General features: G+C 45.9%; 1 protein-coding gene across 6 annotated transcripts in view; it reads right to left on the bottom strand.

Moving 5' to 3' along the window:
- grid2 (glutamate receptor, ionotropic, delta 2) overlaps nt 1-26,323 on the bottom strand; it is a 307,218-nt gene that overhangs the window by 87,691 nt on the left and 193,204 nt on the right. For all 6 annotated transcript variants that reach the window (XR_003751238.1, XR_003751237.1, XR_003751240.1 and 3 more), the window contains exons 5-8: nt 20,826-20,879; nt 17,092-17,265; nt 7,335-7,496; nt 5,388-5,507 (exon numbers count right to left, since the gene is read on the bottom strand). Coding sequence is in view for 2 of the 6 variants with exons in the window: in XM_028996105.1 (XP_028851938.1) it covers nt 5,388-5,507; nt 7,335-7,496; nt 17,092-17,265; nt 20,826-20,879 (510 nt within the window). In the remaining 4 variants the exon portion in view is untranslated. The remainder of the gene's footprint in view (nt 1-5,387; nt 5,508-7,334; nt 7,497-17,091; nt 17,266-20,825; nt 20,880-26,323) is intronic.

The raw sequence follows: 26,323 nt of genomic DNA, 5'->3' as shown, positions 1-26,323 counted from the left end.
GCTGCTTGAGTGATTTAGTGCATATTTTAGTCAGCTGAGGTCTATCCTTTCAAATATTTGGTGAACAGCTGCTATGGAAACAGGGCTTTATGTCTAGGAATGGAGTTTCTGTCTAATATGTTCGTAAAAAATGTAACACAGTAATGTGTTAAATTGTATCTTACTGGGTCACTGGAAGCAGATTCTCAAAAAAAAAAATAGCAGAAGTTATTTGTTTTGTATTAAATGTTCAATTCAGCTTATTTGATTATCGGAAAAATAAAACCGAAGCAGAATGATATTGCACCGCGCTATAGAATGTAATTAAGTAAAGTAAGTGAAAAGTGAACCTCACTGCCTCAAGTTAACATCTTGCGAATAGCTGCAGCAGCATCGAGGCTGGTCACCAAGCACAATGGGTTAAAAGCAGTGGACACATTTTGCTGTGTGCATCGTGTGCTGTGCTGCAGTGCATCACAATCACTTCACTTTCTCTTTCTCTTGATAAATGATACAACGATACAAAGAAATACAAAATCATGAAGGTTTGTTACCTACATGAAGGTTGAGATAAATGTAGGATGTTTTGGTCACGTGAGCATATCTTTATCTCCAGTTCATGACTAACATCAGACTGAAGCTACAATAACTCGGGTACGGCAGCAGTAATTACCTCAACAACGCGGTACACACACATCCTATCCTACCAAATTAGAGTTCAGTTTTGGATGTTATAAACATAAGCATAAATACATATATAAATAGTTTGTTAATTAATTCAGCGTTATGTAACAAAAATAAATTCATGATGTCCAAATAAATTCCAAAACCCATTCACAAAAACAAGACATTAACCGCAACGTACCAGCAGACCATCCATCATGATCTAGCTGGCTTTGCAAATTTTGTTGTTGTTAATAACAATAACCTTACACCACATCGGTGACAAATCTGGCCAGAGTGACCGGATATTCTACTGCACAATCGACGTTGCCCAGCCGGCGACACTCCAGCACTTTAGTAACCTGTAACTTCGTTTTATTAATGCAGTAACTACATGGAACAAAGGCGAGGAAGTCTGATTAGTGTTATGGGCTGAGGATAAGGTTTTGCGAGTAGATCCATTAACAAGTTTAATAGCTTACCCTTTAATCTGCCTGGATCCGAAACTGCAGCAAACGAAGAAATCTCGTTGTCTTTGTCATTTTTATTGTAGAAAACCTATTATCTGGTAAGGTACCTTCATAGGAGCAAAATGCTGGATGGTTAAGGGTCGCATTTATGAGTCACACACTCCGGCATATGGTACGCAGCAGATAAAAGTGAAAGAGTGAATTTTGCAGCGGACTAGGCAACGGGGATAACCACCGATCTTTATAGAAAGGACAAAAAGGTTGGCAGGCAGGAAGAAATCCAGAAATGTCCAGGCGACCGAACAAAAGGGTACATTCAAATTCGCACTTTATATCAGCGTGCCCACATCCACTCTTTTAACATTTATAATGACACTGAGGAAATGTACGAGAAAACCTCGACCCTGAAGGTATCGGGGACGCATGCCTGATCTGCAGGGATTCGTCTACAGAGACATGGAATGAGCTGCTCTGAAGCAGGACAAATCGATGAGTCTTTCCAACTCCCCACCCCTCCTTCCCCACAGGCAGAGACGTCTTCCATAAAAAAAAATTTACCTAATGGGATGGAAAATTGGGGGAAATGGGCGCCGTCACCCTTGGGGATGTCCTTTCCCAACTGTGCAGCTCTCGCATATGTAAAACGTACGACCTTTACAACCTTCTTTACATCTGGACAACACCAACCCACCAATGGAAAGATTTGTTATATTTGCATGTCTGCTAAAAATATAATTCAGCCCTGCATATTGGACCCAGATGAAGATGGCACCCTCCCGGTCTTCCCTACCGATCATGCACCGTCTCCGGTGGCAACCCGAGGTGCCGATCCCCGTAAATTCTATTTCACCAAACCTAATTAGTGAGCAAAGCGTCACGGGCTAATACGTTTTCCAGATTACCGTACCAAAAAACACAAATTCATTTGATTCTAGCAGGATTTATTAAAACCCCGCGGTGGCCAATCAGGCGCAGAGAGCTCCCTCCCCTACCGAGCACGGCCAGGCTTTTACACGTGAACGTATAGCGTGGCCGGCAGCATGTATCCCGAGGAATTAATGGCCTGGAAAAATAATTCTCGCATGGAGGTAATAATAATTATGACAGATTGCTTCTGCCTGTTATTATCAATACAGAAACAGGAGAGTGTCTCATTCGCTTTTTTATTTTTTTTTCGTCATCTTCCTTCCTGGTGTGCAAATTATGCAAAAGAGAAGAAGGGGAGAGAAAGAGGGAGGGAAAGAGCTGAGTGCCTCCCAGTGCGGGTGGTGCGTCTCCCATCAAAAAGAGACGGGGCTGCCGCTCTGAGTGCCGCTTACTGCTTTGAGGTCACCTTTGTGTCAATTACTCTAACAGCCCGCCTGTGCCAGGGCATAATTTCAGAACAAAGCCGTTTAAAAGCTCCACCAAAGCAGATTAAGAATTATAAAAGACAATAACGGAGCGTGTGAGGGGCGGTGGAGGCTGGCTGCTGCCGCAGAGGATGTGATGGCTTCGGGGGGCTGCAGTCGAAGATGATTAACTGTCAGTTGATCACGATGCACACACCATGGATGCGAACACACAGGCAACCACACACACACACACACACACACACACACACATATTCACGTATACATCACTTTTTCCACACTTTGTTACAGCCGGTGAGTACTTATGTGCTTTCTCTCTTTATCATTTTTAATAAACTTTTCTCACTTTGTCATTTTGGGGGTGTTGTGTGTAGAATTCTGGGGGAAACAATTCCTTTAATCCATTTTGGAATAAGGCTGTAACATAACAAAATGTGGAAAAAGTGACACTCTGTGAATACTTTCCGGATGCACTGTACACTCATACATGCATTTACACACATACTTTTTGAGGGTCTAGCAATATATAAGCAATATAAGTATGTAATTTACCAGATTTTACTAAACATGAACATGACCCTATGGCCTAAAACGAACCTCAATAGCCAAAAGAAAGGTTGTGGGTTGTTTTAATTAAATCTCCAATTTTGTATTTTTTTTTCAAGTGGGGACAGGGGGACAACATGTCATGTTTATTCTTGTATTACATACAAAGACAAAATTGAATGCACAACAAGACTTTTTCGCCACCACCTGATAACTTGTTAACCATTAATTGACCACGAGTGACAGCACACAGCACCATTCTGTTTACTTCTCATTAATTGCCAATTCCAAATGTCCCACAATCCAATTGCTGTCATTAGTATGGATCATGCATTTTCATGCCGTTCTGTCAACACGAAAAGAACAATGAGCCACGGGATGTGCAGGGAATACACGCAGCCTCAGAGACCGAAACATTTCCATGAAAAAAGATTGCCCGTGCTCTCTTTGAAGGATATACGAATTATAACATGAAAGCAATTAACCTGCTTTTTACTTAAACACGGCTGGCATACTGAACAGGCCAGAGTCTCATTCGCTATGCGAGATCCCACCTCACAGTCAATGACTATCAACACTGGCAAACTAGCACGGGGACCTGTCATCCATACTGTATGACCTACTCGAATTAGCCATCATGCACAGCAGCATGTATGTATGTATGAATGTATGGACAGATAATTATAATTAAAACAAAAAACAGCAGTAAGGTGCTGCTGGGTAACATGAGAGCAACTTTAGTGCTTTAGTGCTGTTACTCTACTGGATGATTCTCTCTTGTTTGGTGTTAAGATGGTTGTGGAGGAGACACACTGTGAAACACATGTCTCCAAAATCCACAACAGACATTGAGCTGAATTATTGTTCACGTTAATTTTCATATATTTTTTACATTTTCTCCATAACAGGAAATATCCCTTTGACTCATTGGATCAGAGTCTGTTTTTTGTCTGATTGTCTGAAGAGAAACAGGCGATATTAGATATTAGAAGGCAGTATTAGTACAGAGGGAGAGTGGAACGTCAGCATTTCTTCAAGGTGTTAGTGTTTGCCAGCTAGTTCAGTTGTATCTACAAGAGACCTTCAGCGCTGTCTCTCTACCATGATACACGGTCCTACTGACCATACACAATAAATATGACAGACGGTTCAATATGATTATACGCTGGTTAGATGAATATAGTGACATAAGACCAGTAAAGGACAACAGTAAATGAATCAGATTAAATGAGGATAAAGGATAACATATAAATGAAATTCCACAGTTCCACTCAGTGATACTAAATCCTCCATCCCACCTTTGTCACTTCTGTGTGTATGTAGGATGACTATTGAATTAGCATTACATCAATTTTATGCTTTTATTAGTGCTGTCACTATCATGTTAATGCTTGCAATTAACTTGGAAAAGTATGTGAGTATGTTGGCATCACCACTTATATTAAATAAAGGGAATATGCACTGTTTGTGTGCCGTACAGCAATACAGCACTGTACCAATCATGAAAGTGCTTCTGTACCAATCGTCTGGGCTAGTTAAGGAATCCTGTAATCCAGTAAATGAATGTAATTACTTCACACTTAAAGATTCATTTCATCTGTGGAAGCGTAGTGTGTTCTGTTTGTGTCCAAGACCATTAGCTTTAATGAGATCCGACAATTTAATTTGTAATCTGTGGCATGTTCCCCCTGGATACGAATCGGTGGTATCATTAAGGTGTGCCCGCATTGAATGAAATTCAGAAGAACAGTCGGCTACTGATGGCTCTCATCTCCCATGCACCACCAATCAAAACATCCCCATGGGCCACTCCATTTGCAGTCTGTCCAACGGCACCTCCCGCTTCTGAACAGGAAGGATGACCAACATGTAAGTGGTCAGAACGGAGTGAGTTTATGGTATGCAGCGTGGAATGCTACACTAACGCATCTGCCATCTGTGAGGCTGAGACAGGCGGAGATCCGTATCTCAACCAGCGTGAACCTGTTTCAATAGGAATGGAGTAATTAAGAGAAAATGAGCAGTAAGAATGGAGTCATTACAGAGAGGCGCTCAGGGACCATGTCCTCTGGTGTCGTTCCTGAAACATGGTTGCAACTCAAACGAAATGAGACAAATAAGCAATGACAAGAAAAAAACACAATATTTGTTGTAGCACGGCGTGTCGCTGAGGGAGGCTGATGGAGCCTGATGGAGCCCATTAGGTAGCTTTGATTATCAATTAAAACCGGTTTGCTGTTTAAATTGTAATTACCACTCACACCTAAAGGAGTCGGATGAGCAAATGATTTCTAGTGGGGAAAAACCAACAAAAAAGTAATGGCGTGAAATCACTGCAATGAGCCCAGGGAGCCGACGCCCCACGTGAGGAACTCACCCTGCTCACGCCACGCCCGCGGTCCTCCCCGTAGTTGGTCCCCAGGATCTCGAAATGGATGTTGGGATTGGTTCCATTGTCATTAAACTCCAGCAGGCTGGTGAGGCCGCTCACACCCCCCTGAAGAGGAGGGAAGCACACAGACAAGCGAACAAACCATGAGGATTCGGATTTTTCACACGCACCCTCTTCATGCTATTTTTTTTAACGCTTGGCAGGGATCATTACATCTAGGCACCTTTGCAGGATTCAGCCTATGAAGGACTGGACTTTGTGGACAGCATATTTTTGAATGATGCATCCACCAAGCATCGTGACACGAGACATCTGTGCTTCACATCATCACATTGGGCCCTATTTTTGTTGCGCATGTAAAGGATTGCTAGTGCTAAGCACTAGTGCATATTTGCACAAAAAGGCAGGGCTGAGCATAGTGCTGTGAGTGCAGAAATGAAAGTCAATCAAATTCATAGTCTATAGGTAGAATGCGAAAAGAGATAAACTGTCAACTGGGGTTTAGAGACATTCATCTTTTTTATACTTATATTATTTATGTATCTACTTAACTGAATGCAGGCTTTATTAAGACACACCTGAATACTCTTCAATTACCAAATATATCATATAACCACTTTGTAGTTATCTGTATTTTGAAGAAGAGAAACTGGTGTGTGAAATTATTTCTGTCACCCATAACAGGATCTTTAAAATGGGAGGTGACTGATGATGACAATATGCGCAAACATCTTTAAATATTGTGTTTCCTTCCTGTTTTATCTACTTATTTATGCAAATCCTGAGGCCGCCTTTGAAAATAGTGCACAACATGTGCATTCGTGAAAATAACCATTGTATGTACCTGACATTTTTGGCCAGGGAAGGCCCCACATTAATCAAGCTGTTTGTCGCAGTGGACCATTTCCATTACAACACCAACAACAGCAGTAATTTGTACAAAAGATTCCCCCTGCACACCCAGTGTCACCTCCAGACTGAAGCCCATACAGCAGGTGCAATTAACAAAAAGATAATTGTTGTGAATATACCGCACCAGAACAGCGCTGACAGAATTAATTTGACAGGCCATTATAAAAGCTGATGGTTTTTTCCTCCAACACACTCTGTACTGAATAGCCAATAAACACGAACTTTCCTTTAATTAAACACAGACCAGTGTTCCAGGCGAGGACCCTCCAGGGAATAAAACATAACCCATTATTGCATTGGCTTTCGTACAGTAAAATAACAGGTCAGAGTGGCACATTAATATGATCTATGAGGGTAATTAGCACTTCCCGGATTGAGATCCCAAAAGATGGCGCCTCTGTCTAGATCTATGTATCTATCTATCTATCTATCTATCTATCTATCTATCTATCTATCTATCTATCTATCTATCTATCTATCTATCTATCTATCTATCTATCTATCTATCTATCTATCTATCTATCTATCTATCTATCTATCTATCTATCTATCTATCTATATGTCAGGAACACAATGCAGGGAAGGAAGGAAACAATCGCTTGACTCACACACAAGGGGGGTTTATTAAAAACAGGACACATGGACATCTACACACAGAATATGGTAAAAGACAAATGACAAAACAAGGATGGGACACAGCTAGGGTACATTTATATGGAATCATAACAGATGGAAAAAATCAGGGCCAATCTGGAAACACAAGACAAGGCAAACATGAAAAAACCTGGTCCGGAGATCCAGGATATGTCCAGATTGTGACAATACATCTATATACAGTATCTATCTTTTTTTTCTCTCTCTCTCTCTCACTCTGCAGTGCAGTAGGGACAGGAAAGCAGACACTTCAACACCAGCAGCGGCAGGCATGACAGTAGCCTGGCCTTCCACCTCATCTCATCCCACTCTGTGCTCTCGAAGAGGAACACACATACACACAGGCACATCCAATAACACGCGCACCTTTTTGATGGTGTCCAGCATGGAGCGTCCGCCCTGCCAGGGTTTGGAGTTCTTGCGGATGCAGGTGAGGCTGGCCATGCTGTGCCACTTCCTGTCCTCCAGCTTCCTGTGGAAGGTGTTGGCCAGCAGCAGCACTGTGTCGTAGATGTAGCGGTTCGTGATCTGGGGACAGAGGGGAGAGACGTTAGTTTCCCAGCAACGTATGCAGCTCTAGACAAAAACTAAACGGTAGACTTGGTGTATTAAAAACTGGCCTTCTTTTTCCTAAACGCTGGCATCCACATTTTCTGAGTTAATTTGAAAGTAACCCCAAGAATGCACATCTACAAAGGTAGTAGAATCGACAAATTAACACACAGGCATCTCATTCAGGCGACACTCGTAAATCATTCCACCGGCTCACAGCCACAAATGAAAATAGATTGTAGCTGATCTCTCAACAGAACCATTTTAGAGAGGAGAGCAGTGGTGGCGGGGAGGGCGAATACAGCTCAATTAGCTAAGATGCTGCGTAGAGCAATGCTGCCATGATGGCAACTGCATCTGTAAATGATGCCATCGAATGGCTTTGTGTGGGACTGTTCATCGTTGCATAATCAATATCAGGCTTGTGTGTGCTGAAGTTCATACATGGTCAATTTAGAGTCTCCAGTCCACCTAGTGCACATGCATTTGGGCAACAGGACAAAACCCAAGGAACCTGGAGGAAATCCATGGCAACACGACGACAAAATGAAAACCTGGAATTGAACTCATGACGTTGAAGGTGACATTTCCACGAGTTGGGAAAGTGTTGCGGTTTCTTTGACAGACACAAACGCTGCAGACACCAAAGACAGGGTCAACCGAATGCAATGCAGCTTGGGCAACTGCAGACACTGAGCCTTAAATGTATTTTTCCCAGGTTCCAGTTCACAATGAACGCAGCATTACTTTTGCCCAGAGGCTGGCACCGCGGCGTTCTTCCACTGTCCTGACGGGGCGGTGCGGCAGTGGTGGAGGAGGAGGAGGAGAGCTAATTCTGCCCTGATCGATTGTGCTGTGATTTAGTTGGAGTGTTGTCTCCATTTTAATGAGAATGTAATAAATAGAGTGAAGTGGCCATTAGGTTTCCCGTTGTTTATTAACCTGCAATACTCTGCCACGCTTGACACAATATTAAGTGCTACGGCACGCAGCACTGTCCTAACCGGGATGACAAATGGGCAGAGGTGCATCCCGACACGGGCCTTTTATCTAGGATGACGCTCATAAAACCAATGGCAGCCTCGCGGCGAACGTGCGTCGGTGCTGAAAAACCACTGAACGTGATGACGTTATTCATGATTATTGATAAAAGAACGTCGCTAGCATGGCTCTCAAGTCTCATCAAAGGTTTGGAGTGAGATCAACCCCGCCCAATTTTCTCATTTATTAAAAAAAACAAAAACATTAAACATAGTTATTGCGCAAGTAAAGGTGAAAAGTGAGAGTGAAGTGTCCAAAGACACATAGAATGAGGAAGGACATTTTGAATAAGGTGCACGACAATTTTTATAACAGCACCGCTCATACGGCTGATCAACAGGTCCTATTGAGCAGTGTGTTAATGGCAGGATTACACCCAACAATTACTTTGGAATTCACACAGCAATAGGTCCAGCTCCAGCTCCCAATAAAAAAGTTGCAATAAACTGAAAGTAACGTGACTCTCATTGTGATACACTGCAGCACAGCACATGGTGACTCAACAAAATGTGTTCTCTGCTTTTAACCTAATAATGCACAACCTTAAAGGGCTGGGTGGGTCGTTAGATCTTCCTCTAAGTTATCTTTAAGATAACTATTTTTTTCTGTAAAGTTTGGCCAGTACATGTGTTCTACACATAACCGTTGACCTTTATTAACATTCCTCAGATAAAGCTGACGTGCCGAGATCAATTGTAAAGGGTCACGGCTTGGGCTCTCGGGGGAAGAATAAAATTATCTACAAACATGACAAACCTGCTGCAAATCTATCTGCTTCTTGGAGAACCATCCAGATAAGGAATAATATAAAAAGCCTTCCTGTCCATGAAACAATAGTACATTATTATTTAAGATTTTTTCCAATGGGTTTCTTATTTGAACACACACTCACACACACACTGAACTGACAGTGTGGGCTTTATTTGCACTTCCTTCTCTGATCGGCTCTGTATTTGTGTGTGCTGTAGAAGAAAACGGTTCAGTGGTGGAGATGGAGAAGCATCAGATGGCTCTGGATTAATCCTGGACAGGGAGAGGTGGGGGTTAAACGCAGACTGGAGGTAACCTTCGAAGGCCAGTGAAAAGCCAGGAAATTCAGTGTGAAGACAGAGAGGCGAGGTTAGAGACTCCCCTCCGGAGAGCTCAAATGATTGGTGCTCTAAAGGGAGGGAGGAAATCGAGAGAACGCCTGTTTGCGTGAGAGGGAGGTAAAGTGAGTGTGTGTGTGTGTGTGTTTGGTCAGCCGAGCTAAGATGATCCGCTCCAGTGCCGTGTGAAATTGGGCTTTTTCTGGGCTGTTCTCCCAACCGCTGAGCTGTTCTGCTTCCACACTGTCAAACAAGCCTGGCCTAAATGCACCATTCACCCATTCTGCCCATTTCAACCCAAACCCAACCCAAATACTAGCATCTGTGCTATACGCCAATCAGCCATCGCATCTGTCACCGAGCACGACCCCCGTGCCCTTCCAGCATCTCTAACAGCACTTAAGTAATGTCCTAACAGCCGCCATAAACCATGGCATCACTACATGAGATGCGTCACATTAGCGCAATTAATTTCCCCTTACGGGGGGAAGTGGCGAGTTCAAAAGCTACTTGCTGGGTGTAATTCATAAACATTTGCATGGAAGCTGTTCAGAGCCATATCCATTAAGCAAAGGTAGGCGACTGCAATGGGCTCCACCTTGTCAGAGGCAACCATGAATCTGTCGAGATAAAATTTTAATTAACTTGAGCATAATTTCACGATTCCCCGCTGCATGTTGCTGCGTGTGATGCAATTTTCATCCAGTTTGTAATATGAACCTCCTGTTGGGCATCTGGGTTTGTTCAATGAGGGAGTGACATTACAAATATTTGACATTTAATGGCAGATTTACTGCGGTTTTACATGCTGTAGGTTTTGGTTTAACTGTATTTCAGACTTTTCTTACTACTTCTCTGTACTTTTCTTATTGCAAACTCCTTCCTATTGTTTTTGCTTTACAGCAGCAGAAGCAGCAAGAGAAAAGAAAGAGAAGTGCAAGAAACACTTTGCAGATGATGCAGGTGAAGGCACCACTCGGTTTCTACATGTATTGGATGGAATTAGAAAATATCACAGGATCACGCTTGACTTCTCAACAGCCATTCAATTCACCCAGAAAACCATACAATTGCCCTACATGGTATCTTGTATGCACCTAAGTCAATAATTAGAAAGGAGAGGTTGCCTTGGTTTGTCTAAAGGCTTCTGCTTTCCATTGTTACCTTGGACTTGGTCATTAGGGACTTTGAGCTCTGGGTCTCATTACTTGTGCCAATTTACATTGTAATAATCTCGCTATAAAGAGTTTATTAACAGAATAAAGAAACATTTATTATAGGGATGTGTATTGGCAAGGATCTCAAGATATGATACGTATCACTATACATGGGTCACGATACGATTATATCACAATATTTTGTGATACTGTACATATTGCAATATTCTAAAATTTACTGAAAATGTAAAAACAAAGCTGATGACAGCCATGACAGGTGCCCGGGGAGCAGTGTTTGGGGACGGTGCTTTGCTCAGTGGCACCTCAGTGGCACCTTGGCCGATCAGGATTCAAACCGGCAACCTTCTGATTACGGGGCCACTTCCTTACCCACTAGGCCACTCACTGTGCACAATCTGGACAATAAGATTTTTTCTCTTTCTTTTTTTCCTTTCGTTCTGTTCTCTGTTATCAGCTTCACTATTCCAATCACTGTCACTGTTACTTTGGATAATTGCCTGTCTTCACCTTCTGACTGAATTAAATATTCTGGAAGAATTATTTGCTCTGTCTGCCATCTATTGATCAGTGGCCACCTCCCTAAGTGCCAGCACCAGGAGCCTGAATGGGCCATGCCAACCCCAAAAGGCTAAATGCACCCCCATATGCATATGCATTCGTTATCAGCAATATTTTTGAAAAAACCCTGCAAAAACAAGAGCTTTATTTTTGCATTGTTTACAATTACACAAAGCAGTGAATAGACAACTTTGTAACAAAATAAATAAAGAACTATACCATAATTACATAACCCTAACCGTAGCACCTAATTAGCAGCTTTAAGGCTTTTATTAGGACTGTAAAACATGGCTCTGTGTTGCCTGTTGGAACAGCCAGTTTATATCCATTCCCTACATAATTAGACAGAAATCTTTATAAAAAATGCCTTCCATTTTGCACAGTGTACCTGTAATGAGAGAAAAAATAGCTATATTTCACATTTCTGCATGATTATGTGCAGAGTGTTATTAGGCTTTGAACATGATGCTAGAAAATACGCTTTTTTATTTCCATTTTTACCCCATTTTCCCAGAGCTGTATGTGGATTTCTTGCAACACATTACCAGCGGACTTGGATGCACATGGGGTTATGATCAAATCTTCTAGTGATTCTAGTCAGTTCTTTCTCCCAAAAATACATTTTTAAATGTACCCTCATGTCAGGATTGCCTGCAGCTGGGCTCCACACCTGACTCAAATCCTGACGCCCCATAAATGCCGGAAGTTTCCGCCCTTTCTGGGTCTCTGGCATTTTCGTGGACTCTCTGCACGAACTTGACCTGGTTTAGTTTCATGTGTTTTTGAGTTCTGGCAATCGCCACACGCCTACGGGTTAGTTTATGTTCTTTATTTAAGTTAAATCGTTTTCGGCCACCGCGCCCGTCTTTATTTGTGTTTATTGTTTGTTATAATAAAACCCCCTTCCCAGAATGTCAGACCTCTGCGCTTCCTTCCCCCGTAAGTCCGTAGTCGTGACAGAATGCCAGCGACCTCCCCAAAAGCGCAGAGGTAAAAAACAGAGGAGAAGAAACGCCGCGAAGGACGCAGCCCGGCGCGGCGAACGCGGACGCCAGGGGAGAGACGCGCCGCCCGTTCTGGTGGAGCGTTTTCTCCCCGAGAAGCCGTGGTACGCGGCGCCGCGTGATGACGTCACCCCCGGGAAACTCCGCGAAACCCGGAAGCGACAACGTCGGCGGGTGAGTGGGCGGAGCGAGGACGTTGGCGTCGGCAGCAGCGAGGAAGTGACGTGGGCAGCGAGCACAGAAGATGCGACCCCCACGATCTTCGCCATGTCGAGCCAAGAACTCTGCGCTCTGCTGGCAAGGCTCCCCGTGGACGACACGGACGACGACGAGAGCACGGGAGACGAGAGTTGGGCTCCGCCCATCGCACCAGTCTGCGATCGTCGCCAGGTCCGTGGGGACCCACGTCACTTCCAGGGGGGTGAGAAGCGGCAACAACAACGGCGGCGTTCCTCCAGCGAGGAGGTGGGCAGCCTCCAGCCCGAATGGCCAGAGTACTGCCCATGGGAGCTTATCGCGCCATGGGTCCAGGATGTCCGCAGGGTGGACGACCCTTGGAGTCACCGGTGGGAGGACACGGATGACGAAAGCGATGATGACGTGGATTTTCGGTGGGCGGTCGTTGCCGGGATGGCTCCGCCCAGCGTGCGCGTCCGAGATCATCGCGGCGTCCGTGATGACCCATGTGACTTCCGGGGGTACGAGGTGGACACGGACGACGACCAAGATGACGCCGTTTGGGCAGTCGGTGCCGGGATGGCTCCGCCCATCGCGCCCATCCAGGATCGTCACGAGGTCCGTGGAGACCCACGTCCCTCCCAGCAGTGTGAGGAAAGCTGGTGGAAGAGGGCGACGGGAGGTCGCCAGCCAGCAACTGCGCTGCCGGGACTGCCTCGCAGGGAATCCTCCATTCCTGCTCCAGTCGCCGACCCGCCTTCCCTCTGCCCGGACGTTCCCCAGCGAAATGGCAGCGCAGCACCAGCGTCCACACCTGCTGGAGAAGACGTCCGCCCCCCTCCACACCACACACCTACCACCATCTCCAGCGACGTGCCCAGCCCCATGTGGGACAGCCCAATTGTCCCGGGACCCTTCAGTGGGGCAGCAGACACTGATAAGACCACCACCATCCTCTCGTGTCTGCTTGGGTCAGCATGGGGCTGGAGCGCAGCCCTCTGGCAGCAGGGAGAGACAGACAGCAGTTTTCGGGACTTCCAGCAGAGACTGAGGGCGGAGTTTGATCGGCCAGAGCCTGAGCCAGGGATCGAACTCTGTCCCTCCACCACGTCCAGCGCCAGTCAGGATCCGGGGCAAGAAGACCAAGCACTGGCGGGCGACGAGAAGGTCGCACCTCCCGAGATCCTGGCTGTGCCCCCTGAGGAGGTCCTGGAGAACCCAGAGAGGGAGCCAGACAACCCTCTCTTCTGTCTGTCTCTGTCTGTGTGTGTCTGTGTGGCATATGTGTCCGTATGTCGCCCCCACTTCCCCTCTTTGTGTCCACCAGATGGCGACCCAGCCGCGGAGCCGAACCCCAGGGAGGAGGTTCCTGACCCGAATGTGCTGGTCCAAGGCGAGGTGGACAAGCCCCAAGGTACCCCCTAAGTCCAGCCGGGGGGGGTGCTCCCCCAAAGAATTTTTTGGGGGGGTGCAGTTCGGGTTGGGGACTCCTCCTGAGGGGAGGGGAGGTGGGGAAGCGATGGAGCTGGGTCCTCCGGTAGCCAGTGAGGAGGGCGGGCCAGGCATGGGCCTGCGTCTGCCTCCAGAGGGGTGGAGCGCCATAGAGCCCCCGGGTAGGCATGAGGACCCAGCTGGGACAGGCAGGAAGAGGGCCTGCTTGTCCCAACGGACGCAGAAGGGGCTAGCCGGATGGTCTGGCAATGCCCCCCCCTTGGCACCAGGGCCGGGCAGCGAGAGGGGCTGCATAGTCCCAGAAGGCACCAGCCTGGGGTGCCTGGAACAGTCGCCGGAGGCTCTGGGACAATCTCCCTGCGCGGTGCAGGGGGTGACACAAGAAGTGTCAGAGGGGACATGTGGAGACAGGGCCCACACGTACCCAGATGGATCGGCCCTGATTATTGTGTGCAGGTACGGGAGTCCGGGGCCGCCATGCGGGACCACGCCGGGGAGCCAGGCCGAGGGTCCGGGGCCGCCATGCGGGACCACGCCGGGGAGCCAGGCCGAGGTTCCGGGGCCGCCATGCGGGACCACGCCGGGGAGCCGGGCCGAGGTTCCGGGGCCGCCATGCGGGACCACGCCGGGGAGCCAGGCCGAGGGTCCGGGGCCGCCAAGCAGGACCACGCCGGGGAGCCAGGCCGAGGGTCCGGGGCCGCCAAGCGGGACCACGCCGGGGAGCCAGGCCGAGGGACCGGGGCCGCCACGCCTGACCACGCCGGGGAGCCAGCCCGAGGGACCGGGGCCGCCACGCCTGACCACGCCGGGGAGCCAGCCCGAGGGACCGGGGCCGCCACGCCTGACCACGCCGGGGAGCCAGCCCGAGGGACCGGGTCCTCCAAGGGGAGGATACAGCAGGGCAGGAGCCCTGTGGTTGCCGCCGTCCGCCCCGCCGCCTCCACTGATGGTACTGTTGGGGCTCCGAGGACGTAGCCCTTGGAGGGGGGGCTCTGTCAGGATTGCCTGCAGCTGGGCTCCACACCTGACTCAAATCCTGACGCCCCATAAATGCCGGAAGTTTCCGCCCTTTCTGGGTCTCTGGCATTTTCGTGGACTCTCTGCACGAACTTGACCTGGTTTAGTTTCATGTGTTTTTGAGTTCTGGCAATCGCCACACGCCTACGGGTTAGTTTATGTTCTTTATTTAAGTTAAATCGTTTTCGGCCACCGCGCCCGTCTTTATTTGTGTTTATTGTTTGTTATAATAAAACCCCCTTCCCAGAATGTCAGACCTCTGCGCTTCCTTCCCCCGTAAGTCCGTAGTCGTGACACCTCATCACAAGACCTATTGTTGGCCAACAAATGGAGACCTGGCCAGTTGACACGCTGAAGGTCTAGAGGTAGGATTTAAAGCTGGGATTTAGAATCTTTCCAATCGCAGTGATTAGAACCAATCAGACCGAATCCATCAATCCATCTCCTAAACCCACTTATCCAGTTCAGGGTCATGTTGTCTACCCCATACGTCTGTGAAAATGTCTACATATCTGCTCTTCAGGTGAAAAGCACAACAACCCCTGAACAGGACGACAGGATCCGAAAACCCACATAAACCAGGGTTAATTTAGCATAGCATCTTAAACCTAATGGACCCAGAAAGGTGTTCAGTGTTGTGCTAGAAATAATGAACTCAAAAAAAGTTCTGTGCTTCTGTGATGGTCTTTTGATCTCCCTACCAATGCTCCCTCAAAAAATAAATCTTCAACGTATCCAAAGAAACATTTCAAGTCTATTTTGTTAAAGCTTTTCAGTTTTTTAAGTCCTATAAGACACAAAACAGAACACATAATGACGTTGCTGAAAATGATATGCTTGATCAAGTTAACCTTGCAGCTAACATGCAGCTAAACCTCACATCCTAAAGTCATACTGAAAAATTCTCAACATTTCTGAAAACCACAAAAGCTTGACCTCTTGCATTTATACCTCATATAACCAATATCTTAAAATGATCATTAACATTCATGTTGCAACATTCTAATGAGTGCTCGTCCGGTACACACAAATAGTTACAGTCAAACTTAGTTGAGAAAAGAAAGACAACAGTCTGTAATCTAGGAGAATACAGATTAGTAGAAACTAGGGCTGCATGTTTATGGTCAAAATGATAATCCCGACTATTAATCACAATTATTCATTATTTTAGGTAAAACAGATTTTTAAACAAACTGTAAGTGGACAAGGTTTTCAGATTTTTGGCAATAAAAGCAGCCTGTCGACATGATGACTGAAGGCAGGTCACTTTTTTTTTGTTATATTTAATATAAAAGATGAATATCCATTTACCTGCTTATTTGAAAAATATCTATAGAGAGGGCCGGTCCATACACTGAGGCATTTTGTATAGATTTGTCAAGAAACTACACAATTAACTAACGACACAATATATAGAGGTGTCAGAACAGAAGCTATGTATTTCCTATGGGTTGGGCAAATGAATGTTATTTGTCAAACGCAAAATTATTATGGGGTTATTATGGGAAAAGACAACTGAACTTCTGATGCGACCATAAACTGAACATGATTTTGGTCTGAGCCTGATGTAGCTTGCATGCCTTTAGACTGAAGGACATAAAACCAGCATCCAACAAAACATATTTTAAACTGAAAGCAAACCCTTCCCTTGTGTCTTAAGAATTTATCCATGAATATGAAAAAAACATTTTGCATTTTGCATGTAACTCAGCCCCTGGGGTTGCACACTTTCTGATTCACTCTTCTTTCAGCATCGATTCCCCTTTCAGCAGTTTGGGTCGACAAAATTCAATTCATAAAATGTACAAGGTCTTAACCCAGGGCGGATTAAAAATTACAGAAATGACACTCTGATTTCACTTTTCATTGCATTCTAATGAGAGAAGTAAACAAAGAATGTTTGTTTATTTATTTATTTATTTTCGTTAAATAGAAAAATTTTGCTCCTGGGTAAAAAAATATTATATATACAAAAAAAAAAGTTTAATATTCTTTGTTAGATGACAAACACACTGTCTTAAAAACCATTGAAGATGAAATTTTAAGGACAGCCTACCTCAAGGGTCTGGGCCTTGGGGTCCTTGGGGTCACAGAGGGAGGTGTTGATGCGGTGGTTGCTGCGGACGCAGCGCTGTGTGGTGTTTTGTGGCATCAAGAAGGTCTGCCGGATCAGAGTCAGCCTACCGATTGACTTCATGACCAGCTCCTGAACGTCCAGGTCAGAGATCTCCTACAGAGGCACGGAGACACAGGGGCGCTTTCAGCATCACTGAGCATCCAACCTCATACCAATATATATAATCAGCCTCTGCCCCACACACACACACACACACACACACACATACATACATGAACATAGTCTGAAAACCTCAAACACGTGCAGGGTTTCATAATCATGCATGCCCTCACCCTGTCTTGCTCTCTCTCTTCCTCTCTTTCTCTGGCTCCAACATTGTCTTTTGGACATAAACATTTTTTCCAAGTAGGGACTAAGAAAATAGCCCCAAACTGAATTAAATACACACACGGTGTCATGTCCAGTTTGGATCCTAATCACTTTATTGGATCAGGACCGTTATTGGGTCCTGATCCACTTACAGCGGCGTTTATTAGGACCTTTGGGAAGCATGTATGCAGGAGACAATGGTTGCTGCAGCTTTGACATGTCTCCAGGTTAATGTGTTTGTACGATAATGTGGTTCCTGATGCCAGTCACATGTTGCCGGGCTTTTTGCTCCTTTGTTGCTTTGGCCATCAAGCTTTTTTAATTTCTGTTTAATAAATTTACTTGTTAATCAAATGTCGAGCTTCAGTGCCTCATCCATTCTTCTCCCGTGCACCATGACACACAGTCACACAGACACACACACATGCCAGATTTATGGTAATTAGATCAGATTTTGGACAAGGAAATGGACCTGCTCAAAAAGAGACAGCAGCACCACTCGACGGTGCATTAAATGTATGTAATTTATTTAAATTTGAGGATGAAAAAAAGTATAAATCAGTCAAGTATATTCTACTTATTTTAATAAATATTTACTCCAAATTGCTAAAGAAAGGAGGATGCACAGCCTAGTCTGAGTGGAGAAGAACAGACGGAGGAAACGGTCCCTTTATAAAGTATACCTGTGCTTATTAGTGAGCTTTCATGTTTTTTTTAACTCATCGTTATATTTTTAATAAGGCATTTTAAACGTGACTTTTCGTTGATCAAAAGGTGCCTTAAAATAGCAATGTGCCGACAAAGCCGACAAAGCACCCAGTCCCACCTCATTTTAAAACCACCACTTCTATGAGCATCAAGATAAAGGTGCACGGCAAAATCAGAGGAAAAACATGACTTTGTGACACTGCCAGAGATATTGCGGGTTCGGATTCTGGGAGTGGGAAGGAGGTGAGCTCCGTGGACGCTGGGGCAGTGGCTGACTGGCAGGAGGCGTGGCGGAGGGAGGCCGTCGGTAAGCCGGAGCGAGAGGGGCGGCTGGGGAACGCTGCTGAGCGCGGTGGGTATGGGGAGCTCGTGGCGGCAGTGGAGGGAGAGGAAAGGAGCGTGGCTGGCTTGAGTATGGTCCGGGACCGAGGGGGAGTTGCAGGGCTGGGGTGGTAGGGTGATGGGGGCGTGTTTGTATGGGCAGGTTCGTAAAGGGGTGTAAATCAAGAATTCAGATCAACGGAATAAGCCTAGCGTCAATGAATTAAACTCAAAGATGGCTGCCCGGCTTTTATTCAATGTGTTGACCTGTCCTACTTTGCTTCCGGGTCACATGCCCCCTGGGAAAGCCGATGGTGGGGCGGCGGCCGAGACACTTTGATTATTCAGGTCCAAAAGCAAAAAAAAAAAAAGCAAGCCTCAATGAGCAATGTCCTTAGACTATGCACACACACACACACACACACACACATAGTATATACAAACACTAACTAATTCACACACACATTTGTCCCTTGATCCTGCAATTACACAGACACACACCAGCTCATCCACACACACAAGCCCAGCTCTCCAGAGATGATCTCCCATTGTTATAACCAAGGTCATCCCTTCAACCAAATTGCCCTGCAGTATCTGAGCAGTTTGGCTGCATGTCTGCCCTGCTCACCGCGGCGCATTTAACACAGCGGCCGGAATGAGGAGCGGCCAGACAGGGGAAATGCGCGTCTGTCTGAGATCTGTGTCCTTGTGCAGCCAGGGAGGAACCTCTGCTAATTTTAGCCCACGGCCATCTTTTCCCAACCAACTGATGACAAGATGTGAGCAGACGCGGGACGTCCCCAGTGAAGGGACGCACTAAAGCGGCCAAGCTGTTCTATTTGGCCTTAGCTGCTGCTGAGGTGGACATTTTCCCTGGTGCTTTGGGGGTGGTTGCTGTCTGACAGCCATAAACTAGACCCATTCTATATCGCACCCCAAGTTCAGACAACAGGAAATGTGCTTTTGCTTCAGATAAAGGTAAAATTACCTTTTGTCATTAGCCATGACAGGGGTGTTTGCTGGTGAAACAGTATAATAACAGGCAATTTTAAAAGGTGTTTTCTTCAAAAAAAAATAATTGGAAAACATGAAAGCACCCCTATAACAGTTAAATAAGGATGTCCAGGAGCAAAGTGCTCTAACCTATACACAAATAAACCCAGTCAGTGTTTACAGCCGACATATGCACAAGGCCATTAGTTTAGGTTGAATTAGATATGCAAAGTCAGAATAAAAAAAAAATATCAACCCCATAGCCTAATTTAACATGAAATGTTTTTGGTTGGAAACTTGTTAACTGAGAGATATTACAAACATAAAAAACTGCTCTGAAAAAGTCCAATAGGCTTATATTCAGATCTAAAATCTAGTTATTTGATGTTTTTAGAATAAATGCAAGTATGCAAGACCACTGAACTTAATTTAAATATTATGCCTTTGACCCAAATCCTTGTACTACACTGATGGAAAAATGTACTCACTATCCATATACAGTTTGTTTAGTTTTTTTAGGGCTGTCAGTTAATTACCATTATCAAGAACATTTTAAAGAAATAATGATGTTTATGCACTATGTTTGCAAGCCGATCCTTCCTGTCTTGCAATACCACTGAGAAATCATGGGGGCAGAATAGCTATTTCAAGACTGTCCTAATGAAAAAAGCAGAATTTTAAAGAGAGGTTATGTAAGATTGCAAAATGTTTTTCTTAATGCTTTCTCTCTTAATAAATACAGATTTATGACCTTCAACCAGAAGGTTATAAACACTCTGGACTCTAGCGCATGTAACATCAACATAAATAAATCCTATTTTCCTGACAGAGTATTCTAAACTCATGTCAGTCTTGCTGAAGGTCCTGCCCCATGTAATTAAGTAAGTGCTGTCAGTACCTGATCTGTACCATGACCTTTTCCAATTATGTATGCATAACTTTGCGTTTACGGAGCAACTAAAGTCATAGGACAGTTATAGAGAGTTACAAAAGGCTGTCGTCTAAAATCGAATAATTTCGTTTATAATGAGGCCAGTGTTAATTCTTCACAAGTATGCCATGCAATCAGCAGGTGGGGGATGCTTCACTAGCTTGTGTGTTTCAGATATGAGAGCTACTGAGGCTTCTCCCCACACAGAGACAGGGGTGTCATTAATTATGAATGTCCACCGAAAGCGGAAAAGCTAGGAGCCAAGAAGAGTTTCTCCGGCATCCATATCAAATCGCTTTAATCCCCCTTATAGCGGCACTGCTGCCTGATCGCTGCTGGCCTGTTACCAGGGTGCAGGTGTTGCTACCGTCTGGGACTTCAGACGACTAACCTCGTTGATGATGATCCAGTGGCAGTCGAACGCGACCAAATTCGTCTCCACAACCTGCAGGAGAAACAGAATCAGAAAAACGTATTACCCACATGGCAACAGAAATTGAAATATTTATGTGCAGACGTCCATCGGCATCCCTACGGGAGAGTGCGGATGTGAGCGTCTGCGCATTTCCATAAACAAATGCCACTCCTCCCCCTGTGTCTATGCCGCGTCCGCTGCTCCGTGTGGCAGCATAGTATTTCATTAGCCTGTAATTGTGTAGGTGACTGCTGCGAGCGTTCTAAAACACTCCGGTCATCAGCAAGCACAACATCTGGACTAATCGTGTTTTAATCTTCCTCACAGAGGCGATAAAACCTCATAATTACGCCACGGATGAGCCTGCGAGGCACCACGGTGGGAGGGGACCCAGTCGGCCCAGCTGAGGCGAAGGGGACTTCCTGTTGTCCTCACTACCCTCATTACCGGGAACAGCCCTGCTGGAATAGGACACGGCCACAGGGTCCGGTCCGTCGTCTCCGTGGCGTCCTCGCCTTCGCTCGGGTGCTTTTCATCCGTGACGCGGGCCTTTCTAATCCGAACGTGGGGAGGAGGGGGTGGTCGTTGGTCATGGGGCATAACCACGTTCAACCTCCGAAAAGGGCGGACGCGGGATGGATGGGGGGGGGGCTGGCGGCACGAGCCCCTGCACCGCGCTCACGCCCACCGCCTCCACCAAGGGCAGATGCTGCCGCTTAATTAGCGCAAGGCCCCCAATTCTAGCAGAAGATTCGAAACCTCGGGGGCCTTTTAAGCTGCCAAGAGGAAGAGAAGTTCAAGGTTGTTAACGCGGAGTCAGTGGCCAGAAAGTAGGAGTCCTAAATTATAGAGCCGGGCCAGAGGAGATCTGCACCAAACAGATTCAACGTGTTGTGTCTAGCTGACACCGATATGTGTCGTGTGCTTGTAGCAGCATGCCAAACCCGGAGAAGAAGAGCAAGGAGAAGAAGGAAACAAATGCGGTAAACAACATCATAGTGTGAGAACAGCAAAAAAAAAACCCAAAAAAACCCGCTTCCCCACAGAATCAGGTAAAAATAAACAGGGTTGTTTCCTCTCCAGCAAACAGCGACAAAAGGAAAACTGGTTTCAGCCACGATTCAACAATAGAAGGGGAAAAAAATCCAGACCGAGGGCTTAGAACCGCACTCTGATTGGAAAGCACCGCTGGGTGGGACCCGCTCGCATAGCAGCTGACAAGCAGGTGGGGTCAGCTGAGGTCTTACTGTCAACCGGATCAAAGTCACCACCGTGTCCATGTGCCACTGGCCAAGGCTGCTAATCAGAGGTCCAGGGCTCGTCCTCTTCCTGTCAGCGTCCTCATTGCTAGACCACATTGCGGTACATATGTTGCAAACAAACATCACAGTTGCATTTATTGGCCAAGGATGTGAGAGAACATATACGATTCATTTTTTTTCTGTGTCGATGGTGTCTGTCAAGTACAACAGTATAAAACAACAGCGATATACAATAAAGGGGCAGTGGCGGCCTAGCGGTTAAGGAAGCGGACCTGTAATCAGAAGGTTGCCGGTTCGAATCCTGGTCCACCAAGGTGCCACTGAGGTGCCACTGAGCAAAGCACCGTCCCCACACACTGCTCCCCGGGCGCCTCTCATGGCTGCCCACTGCTTACCAAGGATGTTGGATAAAAGCAGAGGACATATTCTGTTGTGTGCACCGTGTGCTGTGCTGCAGTGTTTCACAATGACAATCACTTCACTTTCACTTCAGTTCTAACTTCAGTTTCATTCATATCACACAATTTATAACTTTATCATTCGTCAAGCTGTGACAATCAATATTAATCTTCTAACTGTCCAGCTGTTCCTAAGGCAACATCATGTCAAGTGAGGTGGGTGAGAGGGTTTAAAGAGATTATTCTGAGAAGTTGTCATCCTAATTGATTATAATTGATAATGATAATTGCATAACCATTCATCTGAAGCCACATCATTTTGATGGGCTTTCGTTTAAACATACAGTGGATGAAGGTGTTGTATGGAGGTGTTTTGGGGCAAAACGATCCTACAATGTGATGCTGCTGCACAGCAGCCATCTTCCTCCACCACTTGACTCCCTGTGGAAGGCAGTGGTTCTCCAACTTTTCCTCTGAATCTCACTGTTTTCCCTGGCACTGCGTGTCTGAAGAGCGATTTTGCGCTAAACCCTGCAAAGCAGCAAGTGGCTCTCCGGAGAGGTTGAGGTATCCTGGTGAGAATTGGGGGGTGGGGGGTGAGATTATTTGAAGTGAAGAGTCTTAGCTCCACTAAGAACACCAGCTGCAACTAGCTATTCACTATTTTCCGAGTGGAAGAGAACACAAGGCATCTTGGAAGTCTGCAGTCTAGACCAACCTCAATTTCACCAAACCTAAAGCTGATCACCTTCACTTCAAGCAACACAAGGACTGGACATTCTCATCTACGCAGCCCTGCTCAGCACACTCTCCCAGTCTGAGTACTGAGTTATTAGTCTTCTCAGTCATTGGATAAAGACCTGACCTCCCAGTTTAATTCTGCTTCCTGTTCTGTGTGGTGATCAGGCATTTGACAGTCTGAAACAATGAACGTCCATGAGGTCAGTGTTACGTGACCTTTAAGACTACAATTAATCTCAAAATGAAAGTGCACTATTATTCCAGTCCACCCAGCACACATTAAAGGAAGCACGTGGTACAACGCCCACTGCTTACATTTACAATGTATGTGGGCTGTTCCTGTGATGTGCCGAACGTGGCGGCTGCAGCTGTATTAACTCAGATGTTCCACCTGCCTGATTCCAGTTGAGCGTGCTCAGTGTGCGGCAGGAGATGGAGATGCTCTCTGGCGCTCTTCAGGCGCCGGACAAAACGGCGAGCCAACAAGGGCCCTATTGTTCCAAACACTGCCGCTCGCATTAATTAAATGATTCATTCTGTTAGACATGTCCCCGCATGCACAACGCATGCACACTACCCTTTTTCTAGCCTCTATAAGGTCCAGGATCCCTCTCTGACGTGCACTCTTGGCTCTTTTTCTCTCCTTTCCTCTGTTTAATTTGTTTTTTTCTGTAATCTTGGTGCCATTCCACATGCAATATTTTCATGTAACCACAATGGTAGTGTAACTGCGGCAATAAATTAGAAACTGTTAGTTCCTGTAACTTCTATTGTGTCCTGGCTGAGTCATGTCCACATTGCTAATAACTGCCAGCAGGCGGGCAATTGTTCATGCGCACGATTAAGAACTCACTCATCTAATAACTAAAATCAACATACAGATCTGAGTTACTGTTGGTATGGATGCAAATCCTCATCACGGCAGGAATTAGATCCATGACCTTCTGAAGATGCAAATGTTTTTGAAAAATATTGAAAAAACAATAATTTGTCACCTTTTAAGCTATTTTTTTTTATCGTTGGAGGCCAAATTAAACCATCCCCCGCATTGCAAACAACCAATATTGACCTTGACATTTCAGCTTCAACTACCAAAATCTATTCAAGTCCATCAATAAGTTGCAAAAAAATTCCCTCAAGACATTTCAGATACGCTGCGTTAACGAGAGGTCGTCAACTGAGCAAAATCACATTAAGGAGATACCACGTTCACGAGAACATGTGTTAAGTGTCTAAAACTAAATTCAAGTGAGATGCAATTATTATTATCATTTTTATTGGTGGTGGGGACCCAGTTTCAAATATCCGAATATCAGAATTATAGCATTTTTTTTCTAATCAAGGAAATATTGCAAACTATTCCACTGTGATATTTAAAAGTGAGCATATTTAAACTTGAAAAATAATAAATCTAAGTCACTGCACATCAGCTGTGTGGGACAGAAACCAAGAGTTCAGCCATCCAGCCAAACCCACACTGTTCAAGAATACAATTTTCTTTGAAGAGCATCAAACCCTCCCCAAGGCCCGGAAAGGGCTACAATGAGCGGGAAAAGGGCACCTCTGTGTGCAAACACACACACACACACACACACACACACACACCGCTGTACAGAGTGCTCGACAGAGAAACACTTTTACTTACACACCTCCGAGAATTTACTTTACAGCCCAGTAAGTATTTCCCCCACCTCCTCACCTTTACCCCCAAACCACAGCCCACTTCCCAGCCATGTTGCTGCCCGTGTCGCGCACTCACTTGGCGCTTGTTCGTCCCGATGTTTTAATACATCATATCTGCCGCGTGTCACATTTGCCATTTTGATTTAATGTCAGCCACCTCAGTCATGGCTCGGCGCCGGTCATGTTTAATTCAGGAGAGGGGGCTTCCGCCGCCATCGCACCGATGCCACAACACGTCGAGCCCCTTATCACCCGTCCTTCTCGGAGGCTGGCGCGCCACGTCTCCGGTGGTACTGTGGCGTGCGACACGCGGGCACAGTAGCTGCCAGGCCGCCGTGCGTGGCGGGGCTTGCTGGGCCCGTGTCCCCATGGTAACCTCCCTGGCCTCTGAGTGGCAGCGCAGCAGATGAGACGCGTTCTGTACCGTAACATCTGGAGCTCCTGTCGTGCCAGCTGGAACCCACCCTGATCTCAGACCAACACTAACTCTGTCGACCCAGCTCTGCAAGCGCTAAAAACGCGGTCTCGGGGGGCTTCCGAGGCCATCGATTCCTCCCGTTTTGATAGATGAGCAGGGCGCAGTCACTTGGCGTCACCCTCGCAGAAAAACAGCAGCTGACGCAGCACATCTGTCCGGTGCGAGACGAGTCGGATTGATGTTTCGCCATTTCCTTCACTTCCAGTATCACCTCCCATTCCCCACTTTCTCCTCCCTCGCAGCCACTAATTACAGCCAATGGCAGTGAGGGACCCAGGTGCTAACAGGAAGTGGACATTTTCAGCAGACAGCAGTAAGTACAGGGACCTCATACATTTAAATTCTATATGTGTTTTATTGTATTACTGACTATGACAAATGGTAAAGAAAAACTATTTAGACAACTCGGATATAATACTCGACTAATAACCTCAGCAGATAATAAAATGATAGTAATAATAATAAAATGCTGGTATGAAAAAGAGCCCACCACTTCCTGAACAGTTCCAGTTCTCCTGTGGTTGAGGTCTCTGGGGTAAGACCCAGGATACTCCGGATCATGAAACAGCTACATTCTGTCGAACCCGGGCTCCGGCCCAGTTATGCAGGGCACCAGTACGATGTCAATGGCTCAAGTAATGCAGCAGTGAATTAAAAGGTTGACCTCTGTTCCATTGTGTCAGCTCCTCTCTACTGTGAAATTGCCTTTAGTGGATTGTGGGACTCTGCTTTTGACTGACCTTCAGGCAGGGATGAAACATTACATCCTGGCTCTTTCAGCAGAGCTTTACATTACGGAGCTCCGCTTCCTGTTTCATTAGTTCTGAATTGTAGAATTTAGTGAGGTGAATAACACCACCACTGACCCTTACGCTTAAAGGAATATGTCAAGAATCATATACATATAGACAC

This window comes from Denticeps clupeoides, chromosome 11 (assembly GCF_900700375.1).
Source record: "Denticeps clupeoides chromosome 11, fDenClu1.1, whole genome shotgun sequence".
Lineage (NCBI taxonomy): Eukaryota > Metazoa > Chordata > Actinopteri > Clupeiformes > Denticipitidae > Denticeps > Denticeps clupeoides.
Note: the sequence above shows the minus strand (reverse complement) of the source record. Positions and strands in the feature narration are given on the sequence as shown.